This window comes from Oncorhynchus masou, chromosome 13 (genome assembly GCF_036934945.1).
Source record: "Oncorhynchus masou masou isolate Uvic2021 chromosome 13, UVic_Omas_1.1, whole genome shotgun sequence".
Lineage (NCBI taxonomy): Eukaryota > Metazoa > Chordata > Actinopteri > Salmoniformes > Salmonidae > Oncorhynchus > Oncorhynchus masou.
The window spans coordinates 73156621-73172727 of NC_088224.1; the positions used below are offsets into that span (position 1 = coordinate 73156621).

Genomic DNA, 16107 nt, shown 5'->3' on the forward strand with positions numbered 1-16107 from the left:
GTCACTGATTGAGAACCATACCCGGCCAAAACAAAGAAATACAAAAACATAGAAGAAGGAACACCCAAATCCCACCCTGACCAAACCAAAATAGAGACATAAAAGGCTCTAAGGTCAGGGCGTGACATGCACAGTGTTGGAACAATGTGCAAGAATGTAAACTACAAAAGGGAAAGTAAATAAATAAGGGTTTTATTTACAATGGTGTTTGTTCTTCACTGGTTGCCCTTTTCTTGGGGCAACAGGTCACAAATCTTGCTGCTGTGATGGCACACTGTGGTATTTCACCCAATAGATATGAGAGTTTATCCAAATGTAATTGTTTTTTCATTCTTTGTGGATCTGTGTAATCTCAGGGAAATATGTGTCTACAATATGGTCATACATTTGGCAGGAGGCTAGGAAGTGCAGGTCAGTTTCCACATCATTTTGGAGACAGTGTTCACATAGCCTGTCTTCTCTTGAGAGTCAGATCTGCCTACCCGGTCTCACTCAATAGCTAGGATAAGCTCACTGAGTGTAAATAGTCAAAGCTTTCCTTAATTTTTGGTCAGTCATAGTGGTCTGGCGAAATGGCATTCCAGTTTGCTCAGTTTTTTGGTTAATTCTTTCCAATGTGTCAAGTAATTATCCTTTTGTTTTCTCAGTATTTGTTTGGGTCTAATTGTATTGCTGTCCTGGGGCTCTGTCGGGTCTGTTTGTGTCTGTGAACAGAACCCCAGTACCAGCTTGCTGAAAGGACTCTTTTCTTGGTTCATAGGTGATGGCTTTCTAATGGAAGGTTTTGGAATCGCTTCTTTTTAGTTGGGTATAGAACTTAAAGGCTGTTATCTAGGTTTGGATAATTAGTGGGTATCATGTATCATACTAATTCTGCTCTACATGCAGTATTTGGTGTTTTACATGGAGGATGTACAACGTAAAAAAAATAACAATTTGGTGTTTGTCCCATTTTGTGAATTCTTGGTTGGTGAGTGGACCCCAGTCCTCACAACCGTAAAGGGCAATGGGTTCTATAACTGATTCAAGGATTTTGCCAGATCCTGGTATGTCGAATTTTAGCCTAGAAAGCCCTACTTTCCTTGTCTCTCAGATCGTTCACAGCTTTGTGGACGTTACCTCTGGTGCTGATGTTTAGGCCAAGGTAGGTATCGTTTTTCGCGTGCCCTAGGTCAACGGTGTCTAGATGGAATTTGTATTTCTCTCTCTCTCTTTCTCTATCTCCTCTTTGAATTCTTGTCTTCTGGAAGAATGTGTGTTGTTGTTGCGGCCTGGCTGTCTGGCTGGCTTGGCATCAGTAAACTGCAGCGTCTGTCTACCATTTCACACATTTGTTAGTACTGCAGGCGAACTGGGGGGGGGGGGACAGAGAGAGAGAGAGAGAGAGAGAGAGAGAGAGAGAGAGAGAGAGGTGGGAAGCTCTGCTTTGTACCATTGTTATCTTTTGGTTCATTAACAGCTCAACCTTCTAAAGATGTCAGATAGGAAACAAATACGCTTTCTTTTCATGTTGAAGTTGAGTCAGATACCTATTTTCAGCACTTTGGTAGTCCTGCATTGTTTTTGTTTTAAAATACTTCACTAAAGTATAGCAGATGTCTGTATTTTGGGGTATAATAAGTGAAAGGATAAAGGCGTAGTAGGATATACTCATTTCTTTTCAAGTCTCGTGCAGATCTGCCAATGAAACTGAACATATTGTTCACATCCATAATTACAAGTCTTGGGACTGCTTCTTATCTTCAAAATGCATTGTAAGATGGCTACAACACTAAGCTCGGTGAGTTGCTCTAGCTTGGACCAGAGAGCCCTCTAGTGGTCTGAGGATGTAACAACTCCTAAAAGAGGGAGATCAGTAGTGGGTTTGTTTATTAGATCCAGATTTGACCGTCTGAAAGCACAGATTAACGATTTTTGTAGTCTGGTAAACAGCCCACATTGAGAGAGTTCAGGCTGTCAGACATGTCTGGGGGTGACGGGGGCCTCAAAGTAAATCCCTGAGAATGCATGGCACGGTAAACCTGAGAGCCCTACCACCTTCAGCCACCTTCTTCAGGAAAGCAGTTAGACCAAAGTGAGAGGTGACAGCATATTCATTTCAGCCTGTGTTTTTCTTTAAGTTCTTTTTAAAATGCTGTAGAAGGATGAGCAGTCAGCAGATTTATATTCCAGGGATGATTTAGGCTTCCTAAGTGGCAGTACTCTCTACTGGTCGCTCCCTCTTTTTTTCATGCAGTATATGCCTTTTTGAAGGCTTTATTTCATTCCCATGTAGTTTATACAGGGATGAATCCCCTTGAGTTTTTCTATTTTTAGTAAGTGTGTAAAACAGCACCTTGGTTCCCAAATGCAGTAAGGAAAAATGTCAGCCTTCTTTGCACTTTTGTACTCACACAGAGAAACATAAACACACAGGATAAGTACTATTTGATTACAAGGGGGATACACGTTGAAGGTGTGGTGAAACAATGGTAAGGCATGTATTCACCACACACAGCCATCCTTTCAGGGATTTTGATTAAATGGATAGCAGAACATGTTATGTATAATGAGAGCATGTATTTTGTCTCCACGCCAAACTTTGATCTAAAGCATCAAAGGTCCTCTCCCAAAGTGCTGTCTGAAAGATAACCCTCGAGCCGAAGCCAGCGAGGCCTACATATAAGGGACTGCTTATGCCTCCATGAGGTCAAAGAGGGTGTATTGTTGATATTCTCAGAGTGTGATGAGTGGCAACACATCAGGTGGCTCGCCGGCCTCCCGTTAATTTATAGGGATGCCGTTACCTTCATAAATGGTTGCCTCATGAAATGACTGCAGCACTTTAATTTAATACTTCCCCCTGCTAATTAATATGACGCATGTTAGCGTGCCTCTGTTTACACAGGGTGGGATTGATGGGGGCATTTTCCTCTCGTCGTCTATGAATTTATACTACATACCATGAATCTTGAGGATTCTTCTTCAAGATATTCAACTGTAACAGTCTTTCATGAAAAGACGAATGATGAGACTTATATAGGTCTTATAGTCTTCTCTACTCATAGTCCATAAGCACCCCTCCACCCCACCCACTCCCTCCTTACCCCTCTCCTAGGACCAGAACTCCCTTCCCCAGAAGTCACGGGTCTTTGGGTTTAACTGCGCTGCATCTGGGCTTGACGGGGGCTACCGCGAAAATATGTCATATTCCGCCCTGCCTTGCCTGGTGCCACACTCCCATTTTCTCTGCCCCTGAGGAGTTAAAAACAGGGCTGCAATGGGAGCTATCTCCATCTCCAGATCATCTCTCCTGGTAGCTCCTCCAAATAAATAACCAATTATAGTTCAGAGTCAGTAAGGGGCTTCATTTACTCCAGTCGATGTAATCAGAGCTGTCTGTACAACATTGCTGCCACAAAGTCCTAAACACAACTCTTTTGGTGAAATCCCAGGAGAGGGTGTAGAACTCTGGAACAACCCATGATGTTAACACCAGTTAGGGGGCCATGGCCTGCCAGTGGAATGGAGATGTGGCACAGACCTGACTGAAGACATGTTTCTTACAGAGCAAGACAAAGTGAATGGCTGGAGCCAAGAGATACAAAGAGAAAGCTAAAGCTTAGCTACTGTAACAATTGAAAATATATAGATTGTGTAACTGTAACATCACAATGACCATCCTCAGGTCCACAACTAGCTTACAATTGAATACAAATCTAAGCAATGGTTACTGTGAGGTTGTTTTTCTTAGAAACTTTCTGAAGTTAGATTGGAAGGCAGATTGGATGGCATCTCTCTGATTTAGCATCAGATTAGCATTACTATGGTTTTTCTTTTTTGTGAAAATGTGTTTTTATTGTGTCACAAAGGCAATAATAACCCTACCTCCCATCCCAAACATACCCCTGGTAGCCCCACCCCATCCCCAACCTGGGTCAATGCATAACATATATAAATATATATATATATATATTTAAAAAAATATAACTCTACAATGAAATAAAAAGTACACACAGTTAGATGTATCACCAGTATAAATAACAACATCAAGAAAGCCATTTTATCCCAATCCTGCACCTTCTCCAGCAAATGAGAGATTTCTGAAGCAGCTTCTTCCCACATTTCCAGAGTAGTATGTTTGGCTTTATTCACCTGGGCAGTGGATAACTCCAACATAACCACATCCTGAAAGTATACCAACCATCCTTATATGAAGGTCATGTGGTGGCAACCAGCATTGAACAACAAGTATTTTGGCAGCAATCAACCCAGACAACCAAACCTTAAATGTGTTTTCATTCAGCTGCAGACCAGAATAGACATTAAAGGGAAAAACATTTTTACAAAATGTGTGCTCTTATAGGAAGCAACCACTCCCGCCATTGTTGCCTAGAAATTAGCTATGGCTGGGCTAAGAACTCACTAACTAGCAAAGAATATGAACAAATGTGCACAGGTGTGTACATGCAGCTCTCGCTTTGATATCAAAAGAAGCGCATCTACTCGCGAATGCCCCACTCAAGTAGTTCTCTGGACATCAATCGTTACTTTTTGTTGTTGATCATATAGACCCCTTTCTGTCTTTGCAAAGGGCGATGGGCGATGTGCAGGTTGGTAGCAGAACAAAGGATAGTTCTTATACTTAAAAAATACTTCAACTTCAACCAGTAAAATGTCTCTTTGGCTGTCTTTTGCTACAGCCGATATCAATGAGCGTTAGTATTGTAGCTAACAACTGCTGCATCCAAAATAGTTATTTTGCAAAGATCACAACCAAATATAGTCTTAGTGACTGTTCAAGAAAGAATCAAAACATAATTGTAAGCATATGAAAACCCCAAAAGTGTTTTTATGTAATAAAAATGTAAATCTAGGCTATGTTGAATGGGTTTATGATGGCGATGGCTTTCTTACTGCAGCCAATATGTCAGTGTGTTGTGTACGGAAAAAGGTCTATAAATACAGCAATTCAAAGTGAATTGCACAGATCCATTTATGGCTATGGCTATTTGCATATTGGCCTAGTGTAGCTCTCCCACAGTTAGTTTTCCATACTAAGTCTTGCATAGTTTGTTTTGTTTCGGTATGTTACATTGAAAGTGGCTAATATTATGTTGATTCAAGCACAATTCCCACAGTTGAGCAAAACATTGATAGTGTTAACTAAAGGGGAAAACTCTAAAAAAGTTGAGTGAAAGTTGAGTGAGGTCCAATCTAGTGTGTGCCAACCATGCTGTTTAGAGGGAGCATTGTTGGTCAGTCTATGTTATGGAAAGAGCAAGTGTTCTTCATGTTTTTTATACTCAGTATGTGAAAATGCACGTTTCTATGTTTTGTAGTAAAAATGGATAGAGGAAGTTAAGCGTTTCCAGTGACATCATCAACTAATTAGTATGCAATTAGCAGGCAATGCCTACTCATAATTGGTTAAAATCACATACTGAGTTGCACACAGATTATGTCATTGCAAACACTTATCTTCCTCACTATTTTTTACTAAAAAAAACATAGAAACTGCCATTTTCACATATGTTAATGTTGGGGTGGTGCTGGAGAGTTGTACAAATTTGACATTTTCCTTTAAGGCTATTGTAGATAACTATTGAAACCTTCTCAATTTAACTTTGGTAGTCCTGCATGAAATGACGACCTTGACGAGGCTGTAAAATCCAATGCTTGGTCAACTTTTTTTCACTGTGAATTGCCCAACATCCTTTTAGGGACTCTTGGGTGGAGGATAAGGGCACTGTGTAGGAAAGGAAGTTGGTGAACTGAGTGGGGTCAACTGAACAGGAAAGACTCTCACTGGAGACGCGTGTTTCTGTCACGAGGCCGTGAAGCGCGGATCCTGCTATGGCTGCCGTTATTCCTGTGGGGTGGGAACTGTCACAGGAGGGGGCGATGGAGGATGAAAAAATATATGCCCCAAAGAATATCCGCTTTGCTGGAGATACATTCCAAAGTAAAATCTGAGAAATTCTGTTTTTTTTTCTAATGGATTGGCATTTAATGAAATGGGCCTGCGCTGTTGTAAATGCGTAAAGGGGAGGAGAACGAATTCCATCAGACATGATGTTAGCACTGTTTGTTTGTGAGATAACATGATGTTAAACAACAAACTGTTTCATAGGGATGATATCAATAAAATATAATTTGTGGTTTCAAAGTTGGCATGATATTTATATTGATAAAGCATTTTATTTAACTTTTGTACAAAGTTCATTCGATTTCCTGTTCTATCCATAACATACACATAGCCTGCATGGACAGGTGTGCAAAAATGCCTATATTTTATTTAGTCAATAGCTTACGAAAGGAAGGCGGAAGGACATTAAGCCGTAGTCTTTTTCACATTTCAAAGGACCTGCTTTTCTATGGTGCTGTTCCTATTTCTTCTAGATTTCTTCTATTTCATGCTCAGTTGATTTGCAACTCCGGCTCCCTCTCACACTAAACGCAACGAGAAGTGTTTCGCTCTCTTCCAATTGGTTGCCGACTGGCGGCTCTCTTATCACAGTAAGGTTCTCATTCATACACCCAGCCTTCTAAAAATAACTTACTGTCATCCATGGTACCGACGTTGAATAGACGGGACAAATAATTTCAATTGGGGAATAATTCAACTGAAAGAATAGACGACTGACAACATAACGACAGGTGGGTGAGGAAATTCCATTTGTAAGAATGCTACTCGTTGTCTTTTCTAACCATCCACAAACCTGTGCATGCAGCATGTTTGGTGACCATAAATTAATTCTACTGTTTTGTTACTAATTCTAAATTCATGCCTTTTCATAAAACTATATAATTTATCAAGATTCCATGCCAGTCTTCGTATCTGGTTTCATTTAGCTTAAACAAATGCTTTTCAGGCTATCATCCGATAAAAATTAAAAAATTTCGTTTACAAGTTTGTTTTCGAAATGTGTTTTGGTTTGCCCTAATATAACTCGCTTTCAAGGTTTCTAGATGAGTGAGAACTGTGGTTAGAAAAAGTGCATAGATTAGGGAAAATCAGTTCGTTCTCATTTATGATGGATGACAGCACGCGCTTGTGCAAGGTAAGATGCTTAAAATGTAACACTAGAGGCTTTCAGCCCACGGGCTGTCTCGGAGGAAAGCCACTGCAGTTATTCAACCGTCCTCCTGAGCCGCGAGTCGCCTAATTGGCTACAGATGCGGAATTCTATGCTCTTTTACCGTTTAGAAAGTGGATGCATTTGGGAAACTTTATGAGGCGAGCCTAACGTTTGCCTGCAGAAGCTGAAAATAACAAAATAGTGGTCATCAACAATTATCAATAGTGCCACGATCATAAGCCCCGTAGATAATATACCAGTAACCGAGGTGATGCGGCAGAAATTCAATAACCTAAACATTTCAGCCAAACATGAAAGTATTCCATAAATATGTGAGTGTGGGCCTTTAAAATATCTGATCACACACTAGTCAGTTCGTGTGTTTCATATTTACTTATTTAGAGATTGCTATAACATGAATTATGGATGTGTAGGGGTCTATCTGTTTTCGTCGTATTTTTGCTATGTGGTTGTTTTTAACATAATGCCGTTGTTGTTTTGGGGTCCCTGCGCCATGTATTGTAGGCCTATATTGACAAGTGCTACCTTACCTTTCGTTATTCACAGTTTTCACAGTGACAGTGAGTGTCTCCTGTCCACGGACGAGTCGAAATGAATTATGCTATGGCTGCAATCTGCATTGACAATAAAAAAGTTAGTTTTCATTATTCACTCGTTCTGTTTTTGGAGACCAGTGTTTGTCTCAGTGTAATTTGCTTGATGTTAGGAATGTTAAATGTTGCACGTGCCAATCTTCTTAATCATTCCACACTGAGGGAACGGCCAAAGTCAGAGTCCTCGAGCTGCCCTTTCACCCTAGACTTTGTAAGCTGCACTTATTAAAGAGAAAAGTGTTTCAATATGTGGTAAGCTTTAGGGAGAGAAGTAGGGAAGGTTGGGGATTGGGATCTCCACCTGAGTTGTCTATCGAGCAAGTTAAAGTCATTCAACCATGGTAGTGATTCCGATCATCATGAACAGTGGTATCATGGATGCGAATATGTGACTGGTTATTAGATTATCATTGTGCCACTAAATATTTGATGAAGGAAACACCAGTGCGCGGACGGTCATACGGCTGAATGAATCAAGTCTGAGTCCAATAATTTACAGTGGGCCTATGAACCAAATCTGAACCTATTATATATTTTGGTGGAAGTGCTTTCACAGAATGGAACGCAAATCCCAAAACCGCAAGGCGCTCCTGGCGCGCTCCAGAGATCTCTCGCTGTGTTGGTTATTGATAACTTTGTCAATAACTTACCCTGATATCACAACAAAATGAACAATAGCAAAGGCTTCCGAAAGAAAAAAAGGTTTTCAAATTGTTTATTTAATTTAATGTGTGGCCTGAGGCTAGGCCTATACATAAAAAAAATCATTTAACTTGAGGGCGATTAGAAAAAATATCAAAACAAAGCTTACGTGATAACAACCAGAGTGCAGAAAACGTAACTATCAGCCTGAGGGGAAGATTTTCAGGAGGTATCACTGCCATTGAACATTCACAAAAGTTTGCATGGGGCCCTGAAAATACAAGTTATTTAATTTAACATTAAAAATTAGCTTTCAAAAGAGTCAATGAAGTATGAGTTAATGGATGAATGAAGCTTGAATACTGGATTTGTGGATATTAGTGCATTATGAAGAAAAGTTGTTGATGGTCTAATGCATTACTGAAGGAGTGGGCGGGAGAGTTTGTAATTCCAGTGTTACGTCTAGCGGGAGAGTTTGTGATTCCAGTGTTACGTCTAGCGGGAGAGTTTGTGATTCCAGTGTTACGTCTAGCGGGAGAGTTTGTGATTCCAGTGTTACGTCTAGCCTATACTATAGCTCTTTACCAATAGGAAGCTGAGTCATTCTTCCACCAATCAGACATGACATATTGCCATGACATAATATTTATTATTCCCCACACTATAGGCTTTATTTGTCATTACATTGTTATTACATTATTGATTATTTTCGTCTGCATTGAACCACAATTGATGATCAATATGCCCATAATTATTATAAATAGTATTATTGTTCACATTAGCCAACTAGTATAATTATTGTGCACATTATTAGCATATTATTACAGTGTTTTTACAATTATATTTATTTGTGTCTTTATAATTATTTTATTGCCTTATTATTTTAGAATATATTGCTCTTTTTCACTTTTTCACCTTTTTTTGTGCTAATATTCCTCTCCCCAGGGCCCGTTGAACAGTGTTGAAGACCTCTCGACCCTCTCGGTTCTATGAACATGTTTCAGACCGTGCCTGACACTTCGTCTTACGTCAAGGTAAGACAATATCTTCTCTTCGAGCAGGTCATTTTGCTGGACGGTCTGGGTCCTCCCTAATTTTCTATTCATGATGATCCTTTGTGAATAATTAGCATCTTCTTGTCATTCTTTAAATAGCTATCGGTAAGCATACCCTAGGCCTAATATGATAGGTATCAATTAAATCTTGTCACAATTGTCTCTCTCTATTCGGTTGTTGTTACCATGTTATAACCGTTATGCAAAGAATAGACCTGCATTCAAACATGTTATGGTACCCTACTGTATAATGTGATTCTCTGCATTTGTCTGGACATCACGATTAATTGAATGTATTTGGCTCCAGTGCGGGACCGTTATAGCACATTGTTATATTTGACATCATGCAGTTTTTTCTCTCTCCGCCACAGTCTCACAGAATGTAAACAAAGCAAATAGTGGACATCTGCTTTTCACGTTTAAAACTCTGTGCATTGAATCACGTGGTACAACGTGGAATTCCTGCAACCTGACATCCATAGGCCTTGGAACGATTTGTTGGAAACGAAATATGCACTCCCATTGTTAATCTTATAGCCTATATTAAAGTGTACAATCCACGGCATGCCATAACCTAGGTTTAAGAAACTATCAGTGTAAGTGCAGTCGCCATGTATTATGGGAATGTATGCCTACCTGTCATTGGGTGCTCACCATAACACATCAACATTTTCCTAGGCTATTATGGGAATCTGGCTGTTTTAAAATAGTATAGGAAATGTGATGCCATGTCTTTCTGTCATAGATCATTGGTCGAAGACCAATTGCATATAGGCGGAGCGTGTATGCTTATGAAAATTAACATTTGTGCTGAGTCAAGCATTTGTGCTTAGTCAAGTAAAAATATCTTTATGATCATAATATTCCAAGAGGGTCTTGTTGTACTTTGTCGACTTATTTCCCTTTGCATATAAGGGCTCTTTTCATACATCCATACCGTTTGTAGCGCTCTGCAGAAAATGTCACTGGCCACATTGCTTGAGTTCTCTGAACAATTACCGATTTGTTTTGGGAGACTTGAACAGCAAGGAATGTTTGAGGAGAAAATACGCTTTGAAATGAGCCTTTCTGCTCCCTAAATAAGACAACAAGTCAATGACGGGGAAACAAATCCAGGAACCTGTGCAGTTCTTAGGTGAACCATTGAATGCTTACGATTGCTTAAACAACCAATATTGAACACCAAGTTCGTCAGTTCAATTAATATCACATTGCCCTCGTTTTAATCTAAACCTTCACTGAATTATTTTGCATTTGGGGGAAGATATTAATTGTTCAGTATGTGAACCAGGCACTTCTCAAGACACATTTGTAAGAAATATACTGCTTTCATGGTCTAGCATTGGTTTTGTTTGATTAAGGCCAGGCGAGACTCAAGCTCTCCAATCAAAGTACATCTCAAATTAATTATGGCTCGGAGCAAGGGACCAAACGGTTCGGTCAATGCTTTCTTTCTGAGTATTTTTTACTTGGGCTTTATTTTTGCCGGAGAAAGAGAAGGGGCTTACCTGAACTCTCAAGTCTAATGAACAATCTTAAGTGGCCGATCCATGTCTATGTTTATGTAGTGGTTAGAATAATAGGCCTAAAACGTTTGTCACATACATTAATTTATAGAAGTCACAACAGACAACCTGTAGGCCTAGGCCTAATGTCATTTGTTTTGTATTTTATTAATTCATATTTGTTCACGAATAATATAAACATAGGCCTCTTTCAGTAGGCTAATAATATTGCCTAATAATTCAAATGAAAACCTATAATAATACCGTCATAATGATCACCGTCATAATTTATCCTTGGATCATTTGGTAACTTAATGGAGACGTTTTAGGTCTATATCGGCTATTATTGAACATTTGTAAGCATGTGAAGTTGTGAAGTGCTATAAATTCACGATGAGCATAAACTGAAACTAACCCACGTGTATTGCCAATGGAGGTGCTAGGGCTTCCCAAGGCTGGTGGTAGGAAATGTCTGGCTGTCAGATTTCAGCATCAAGTCAGATGTTCTGTGGTTCGCTGTATAAACCAACTTGCATCTGTTTATTGGCCTCCGAAAATATTTGTTACCACTCACTTTGCATAAGCATGCATGTTCCGTGCGTAATGGAGTGAATAATTTTATTAGCTATAGCCTGCTCTTACTTAGTCTTTAGTATGTTAGCGAGTTGCCTCGGTTACTGTGGCTCTGTGACCAACTCAATCAGGCTCTGTGACCAACTCAATCAATAGTGCTAAGTGATTTCAGAATTTGGTCACATTATACCTGAAGTAACCTCAGGTGTCAACGAATCACAGAACATTTTGTTTGCGTTTTACGTGGTATTGGGCACATTTGAAATAGGCCTACTTATATGGCCCATACAATGACAGTCATTCACTATTAGGCCTACTAGCCAACAGGCTATTAAAAATAATAAACATTTATTATTTTCAAAACGCTAAGCCATACCAATGCCCTCTGCTATTGCAAACGGGTCTAAAATGAATGGAATCTATAATTACGCAATAACGCACGAGGAGGTGTGGTATTGCGGAATGCCTGGATATAGCCCTTTTTAGCCGTGGTATATTGGCCATATACCACAAACCTCCTAGGTGCATTATTGATATTATAAACTGGTTACCAACGTAATTAGAGCAGTACAAGTAAATGTGTTGTCATACCCGTGATATATGGTCTTATATACCACGGCTGTCAGCCAATCAGCATTCAGTCCTTGAGCCACCCAGTTTATAATGAATATACCATGACATTCATTCGGCCTACTTTCTTTCGGCCTAACTCCAATACAAAACCAAAACAGGAATCTTGAATAAGAAAATGTAACGGCCACTAAATAGTTAAACAAGGTGTCTCCCTTAATTACACGAGGCTGAATTGGCCCCAGGCAGGAGAAGCCTTGACCCCAAGCAGGATCCAGATGTGGTGGTGTAGAGGGGGCCTCTATCCCCAACAGACCCCCAAGTCGAGAGCAGACAGGTCGGCCAGTCTGGCAGTGGCAGCGTCGCAGGCTCCGTTTGGCCGCTCTGTGGCCTGGCCGCTCCCCCAGGCAGAGCCCATTGGTCTGGTCACGTTCAGGGCTGGCTCCATGTCTAGCATCTGCGCTGAAATTGTGTCTGAAATGACAAGGACGATTTCCAAATGTAGAGGGAAAATAGTTGGGGATGGGGACTGGAGATTTTTGTCCATGGGTCCAGTAGCTTAAGAAAGTAGTTCAACTATAGCCTAGGTCTAATAATAATAATAATATCAACAACAACAACCAAAATAATATTACAAGCCTATAATAATGTAATAACAATGTAATAACATAACATGGGAGTAAGTACACTTCATCATTACTTTAACGAAAACCATACACATTTACTCATTAACTAATCTCCAAACATATTAAGAGACGGGGTTCCCCTTAGCAATATTTGGAAATATACAATCCATTATCATTCCCTCCTGTGTTTGATGCAGACCCACACGTGTAGAGCAGACCTTGATATTATGCCTCTGGGGCGCTGCGTGCTTGGGTTTTATTAGGAAAACTTCACAGAGGCTTGGAAGGCTATAACAAAGAGTAGCCTAGATCGCAACAACCCTCGCCACAGGTAGTTCAAGTTCGTATTCCTCTTGGTTTGATTTACAGTTCATTTCATCAGCACTCTCGAGGAAAACATCTGTCTGCTTTGAAAGTGAAACGCTATTTTATATATCTATCTCGCAGTGGAAACGTGAATATAAAAAGTTAATAGAGTTGGGAATGATTTCGGCTACAGTAAAATCATAATTGTGGAAAAATGTTTCACGCATTGCTTTAAAGCAATACATACGGATATTATAAAACATAATGGAATCCCATAACAGCCTATAGCGGTTAAAATTCTAACTTTTTAATTGGAAAGTAAATGTAACATAATACATGTATATTGATGGAATTGCTGAAACAAACTCATTCGCCAGTGTCTGTGACTTTTGGATAACAAAAATGCTCAAATGTAGCCTACAGCAACATATGCATAACGCTGGGAACCATTCTATCAAAGTTTCCGAGTAAAAATATTAACAGGGGGGAACACGCAATTGTTTTCCCTGATTATCTCTTTGTGACAAGTATCCTGCTTTTTGGAACTGCAATGAAGGCAGGGCTTGAAGTGACACACATAGCTTCCTTCTCAAAAGCGGTGACTTCCCTTCCCAAATGTAGAGAAAAAAAACATCCGGTTAACTGTCTCTTTCTCTCTGAGATATATCGGGGGCTGGAATTAATTCAGGAGCGTGTCATGTTTGGAATATTGTTGGGGTCCGCTGAAAATTGCGCAAAATGGACGGAACTATTAAGGTAAAGGGTGGAAGACGGGGTGTACGAGTTTGTGAAAGCTTTGCTTTTCGGAGTTGCGCCTCCTTTTAGCATGAGTTGCTATGTCTGTGAGTAGTAGCCTACAATGTTGGGCAATGAACGGCTTTTTATTTTGCTCCGAAATCGGTAACCAGATGTCATTCTATTTTCCTCTTTATCTCGAAGTTTTCTTTTCCTTTAGGAAACTCTGAAAGTGAAAATAAGATTTGGTTGGATGCGAGCGCGTAGACTCACGTCTGAAATTAAACAAAGTGCTTATTTTATTCAGTGAAAAGTATGTATTTATAGAACAAAATGTAGGGCAATTATATTTCTCCAGTTGATATAGTGATGAGGAGGGATTAAGCAATATGTAGGCGATATATGGCTGTACTGTTAGATGAACGTGCGTTTCTTTGTCAAGTAATGTATGATGTGTCAAAGAGGGGCTGCGCAATAGTGGTGGCACGGTGACCGGGGATCCTCTCGCAGTTCATGGTTCAAAACGTTAATGATGGTGTTTTGGTGGTTCATGTCGTTTATTATGCAGGATATACAAGGAAGTACAATCCCAGCGCAAAACCATATATTTTATACGCATATTTTCAGTTGTAAAAAGAGTGTTAGAACAGTTGCCATTTTTAGTAGCCTTGTCAATTCAATGGCCAAAATGTAATTTGGAAATATCACGGGTTAATTGAGAAGCGAAAACTGCGCATCTCCTTGTAATTCACTATTAACAAAAGGCTCACATGCTCACCTGGGTATTTATGCTTATATTGAACACAAAAAGTAATTAATTACAGGGAGGGTGCATATTTTACTTTTGAGGGACGGGTATTCAAGCGCGGTCTTCGGTTAGCTACGCAGCCTCCGGTATTGAAATTCCAGATGCATTGCTATGCAGATGTTTGATGGTTAGGTCCCTGCATTTCACACCACGGTATTGTGTCTTGAGTTTGAGTAGATATGGCCGACTGTCCTGTAGACATGGCCGAGTTATTTTGCTCCGATATCCAACGAACTGGACTATTATAATAGCCATGTAAACGTATTGTCTGTCAGTGTGTTTTCTTTGCTGGTTGAAAGAAGCTGGTTTGTGTGGTTGAAGTGGCGGCTGGGTGAGGTGTACGTTTTTGAAGAGTATAAGCGTTGACTGCACAGAAATGTTTAATTTATATTAAATAATTCTCACCCGACTGGTTTGTGATTGTTTAACACTCAAACATGCAAAATAGAAAAATGTAGGCCTTGTAAAATTATTGTTTAATTATATTATCTTAAATTATCATGTATTGATGACAATACTATAACAACAATAATGACTCATTATTATAAATGTATCAGGACTGTTTATGACTCTCTGTGTATATTTGATTGACTACTAACCGTATTCCGACTTTAGTCATAAAAAAAGGGGGAGAGGGAGGGTGTTATCGAGCCATGAGAGCTTCCTGTCCTACACAATCTGGTTTCCTGACAGGTTTCCCTTTCCTCCTCAAACAAAGGACAGGAATGCCTCCTGAATCGCAACGATGCTGATGAGTGTTTGTGGACAACAAAATAGACCTGTGCAGTCTGGAAGTAGCGCACTGGGCACTGGCGCACAAACCCTTTAACAAAACGCGACATGATGCATTTGCATTTGCAGGCAGGCTGTTTGGCTGTAAAGCATCTGTGGTGGCCGAGGCACGAGGCAGCTTCCACTGTCAGTTTCCCAAGAATAGTTTAGAAAGATCTGTTAGTTTATGAATGAGGGTGGTGAACAACATTACACGATTTTGAGATGATAATGGCACCCTATGTACCATTTAATGATTGATATGTACAGTAAATAATTTAGAGAAAGCAAGACTTGGAGTGCAGTTATTATTGTTCCCTGAGAAAAAAATGGTAGGCTACTTGAATAGCCTAGATGGGAAGGGTTGTTGGCACAAGATGTTCAGAAGAGACAAATGTAGATCAATTAACTGTATCTCTGTCCCACCCGTACCATAGAAGGTGTGTGTGTTCCACACTGATACAGAACACACATACCAAATAGACTCAGAGTGGTGTGTTAGACTGTTTGGAAGTGCATACATTCACACTATTTTTAAAACCTGTAATCTTGATCGGCACATGCCACTTGCCAATCATGGATTACATGGCAGGGGCTGATATGTCAGTGTAAATGTAATGTGCAACAGCCATAATAGCAGAGCTGCACATTCCCTCACTGCTCTCAACATATAATCCACAGCCCTGGCCAGCTGCTGAATAAAGCACTCTGATAGGGTATATGGCTGCCAGACTGCCAGTGTCCAGCTACAGTATGATGGTTTGACTGATGAAATCACAGGCATGTCTGTCCAACTCTGACTGCGTTATCTGATGCTGTCTCGCAGTATCATCCCTCCAGC

General features: G+C 40.0%; 1 protein-coding gene across 10 annotated transcripts in view; it reads left to right on the plus strand.

Annotated features, from left to right (window-relative positions):
• Nucleotides 1–6435: 6435 nt before the first annotated feature.
• Nucleotides 6436–16107, plus strand: part of LOC135553024 (Friend leukemia integration 1 transcription factor-like) — a 46572-nt gene continuing 36900 nt past the window's right edge. For 3 of the 10 annotated variants that reach the window (XM_064985071.1, XM_064985073.1, XM_064985074.1), the window contains exon 1: nucleotides 13547–13708. Coding sequence is in view for 9 of the 10 variants with exons in the window: in XM_064985073.1 (XP_064841145.1) it covers nucleotides 13691–13708 (18 nt within the window). In the remaining variant the exon portion in view is untranslated. The other 7 variants (XM_064985065.1, XM_064985072.1, XM_064985066.1 and 4 more) reach the window with 5 other exon arrangements.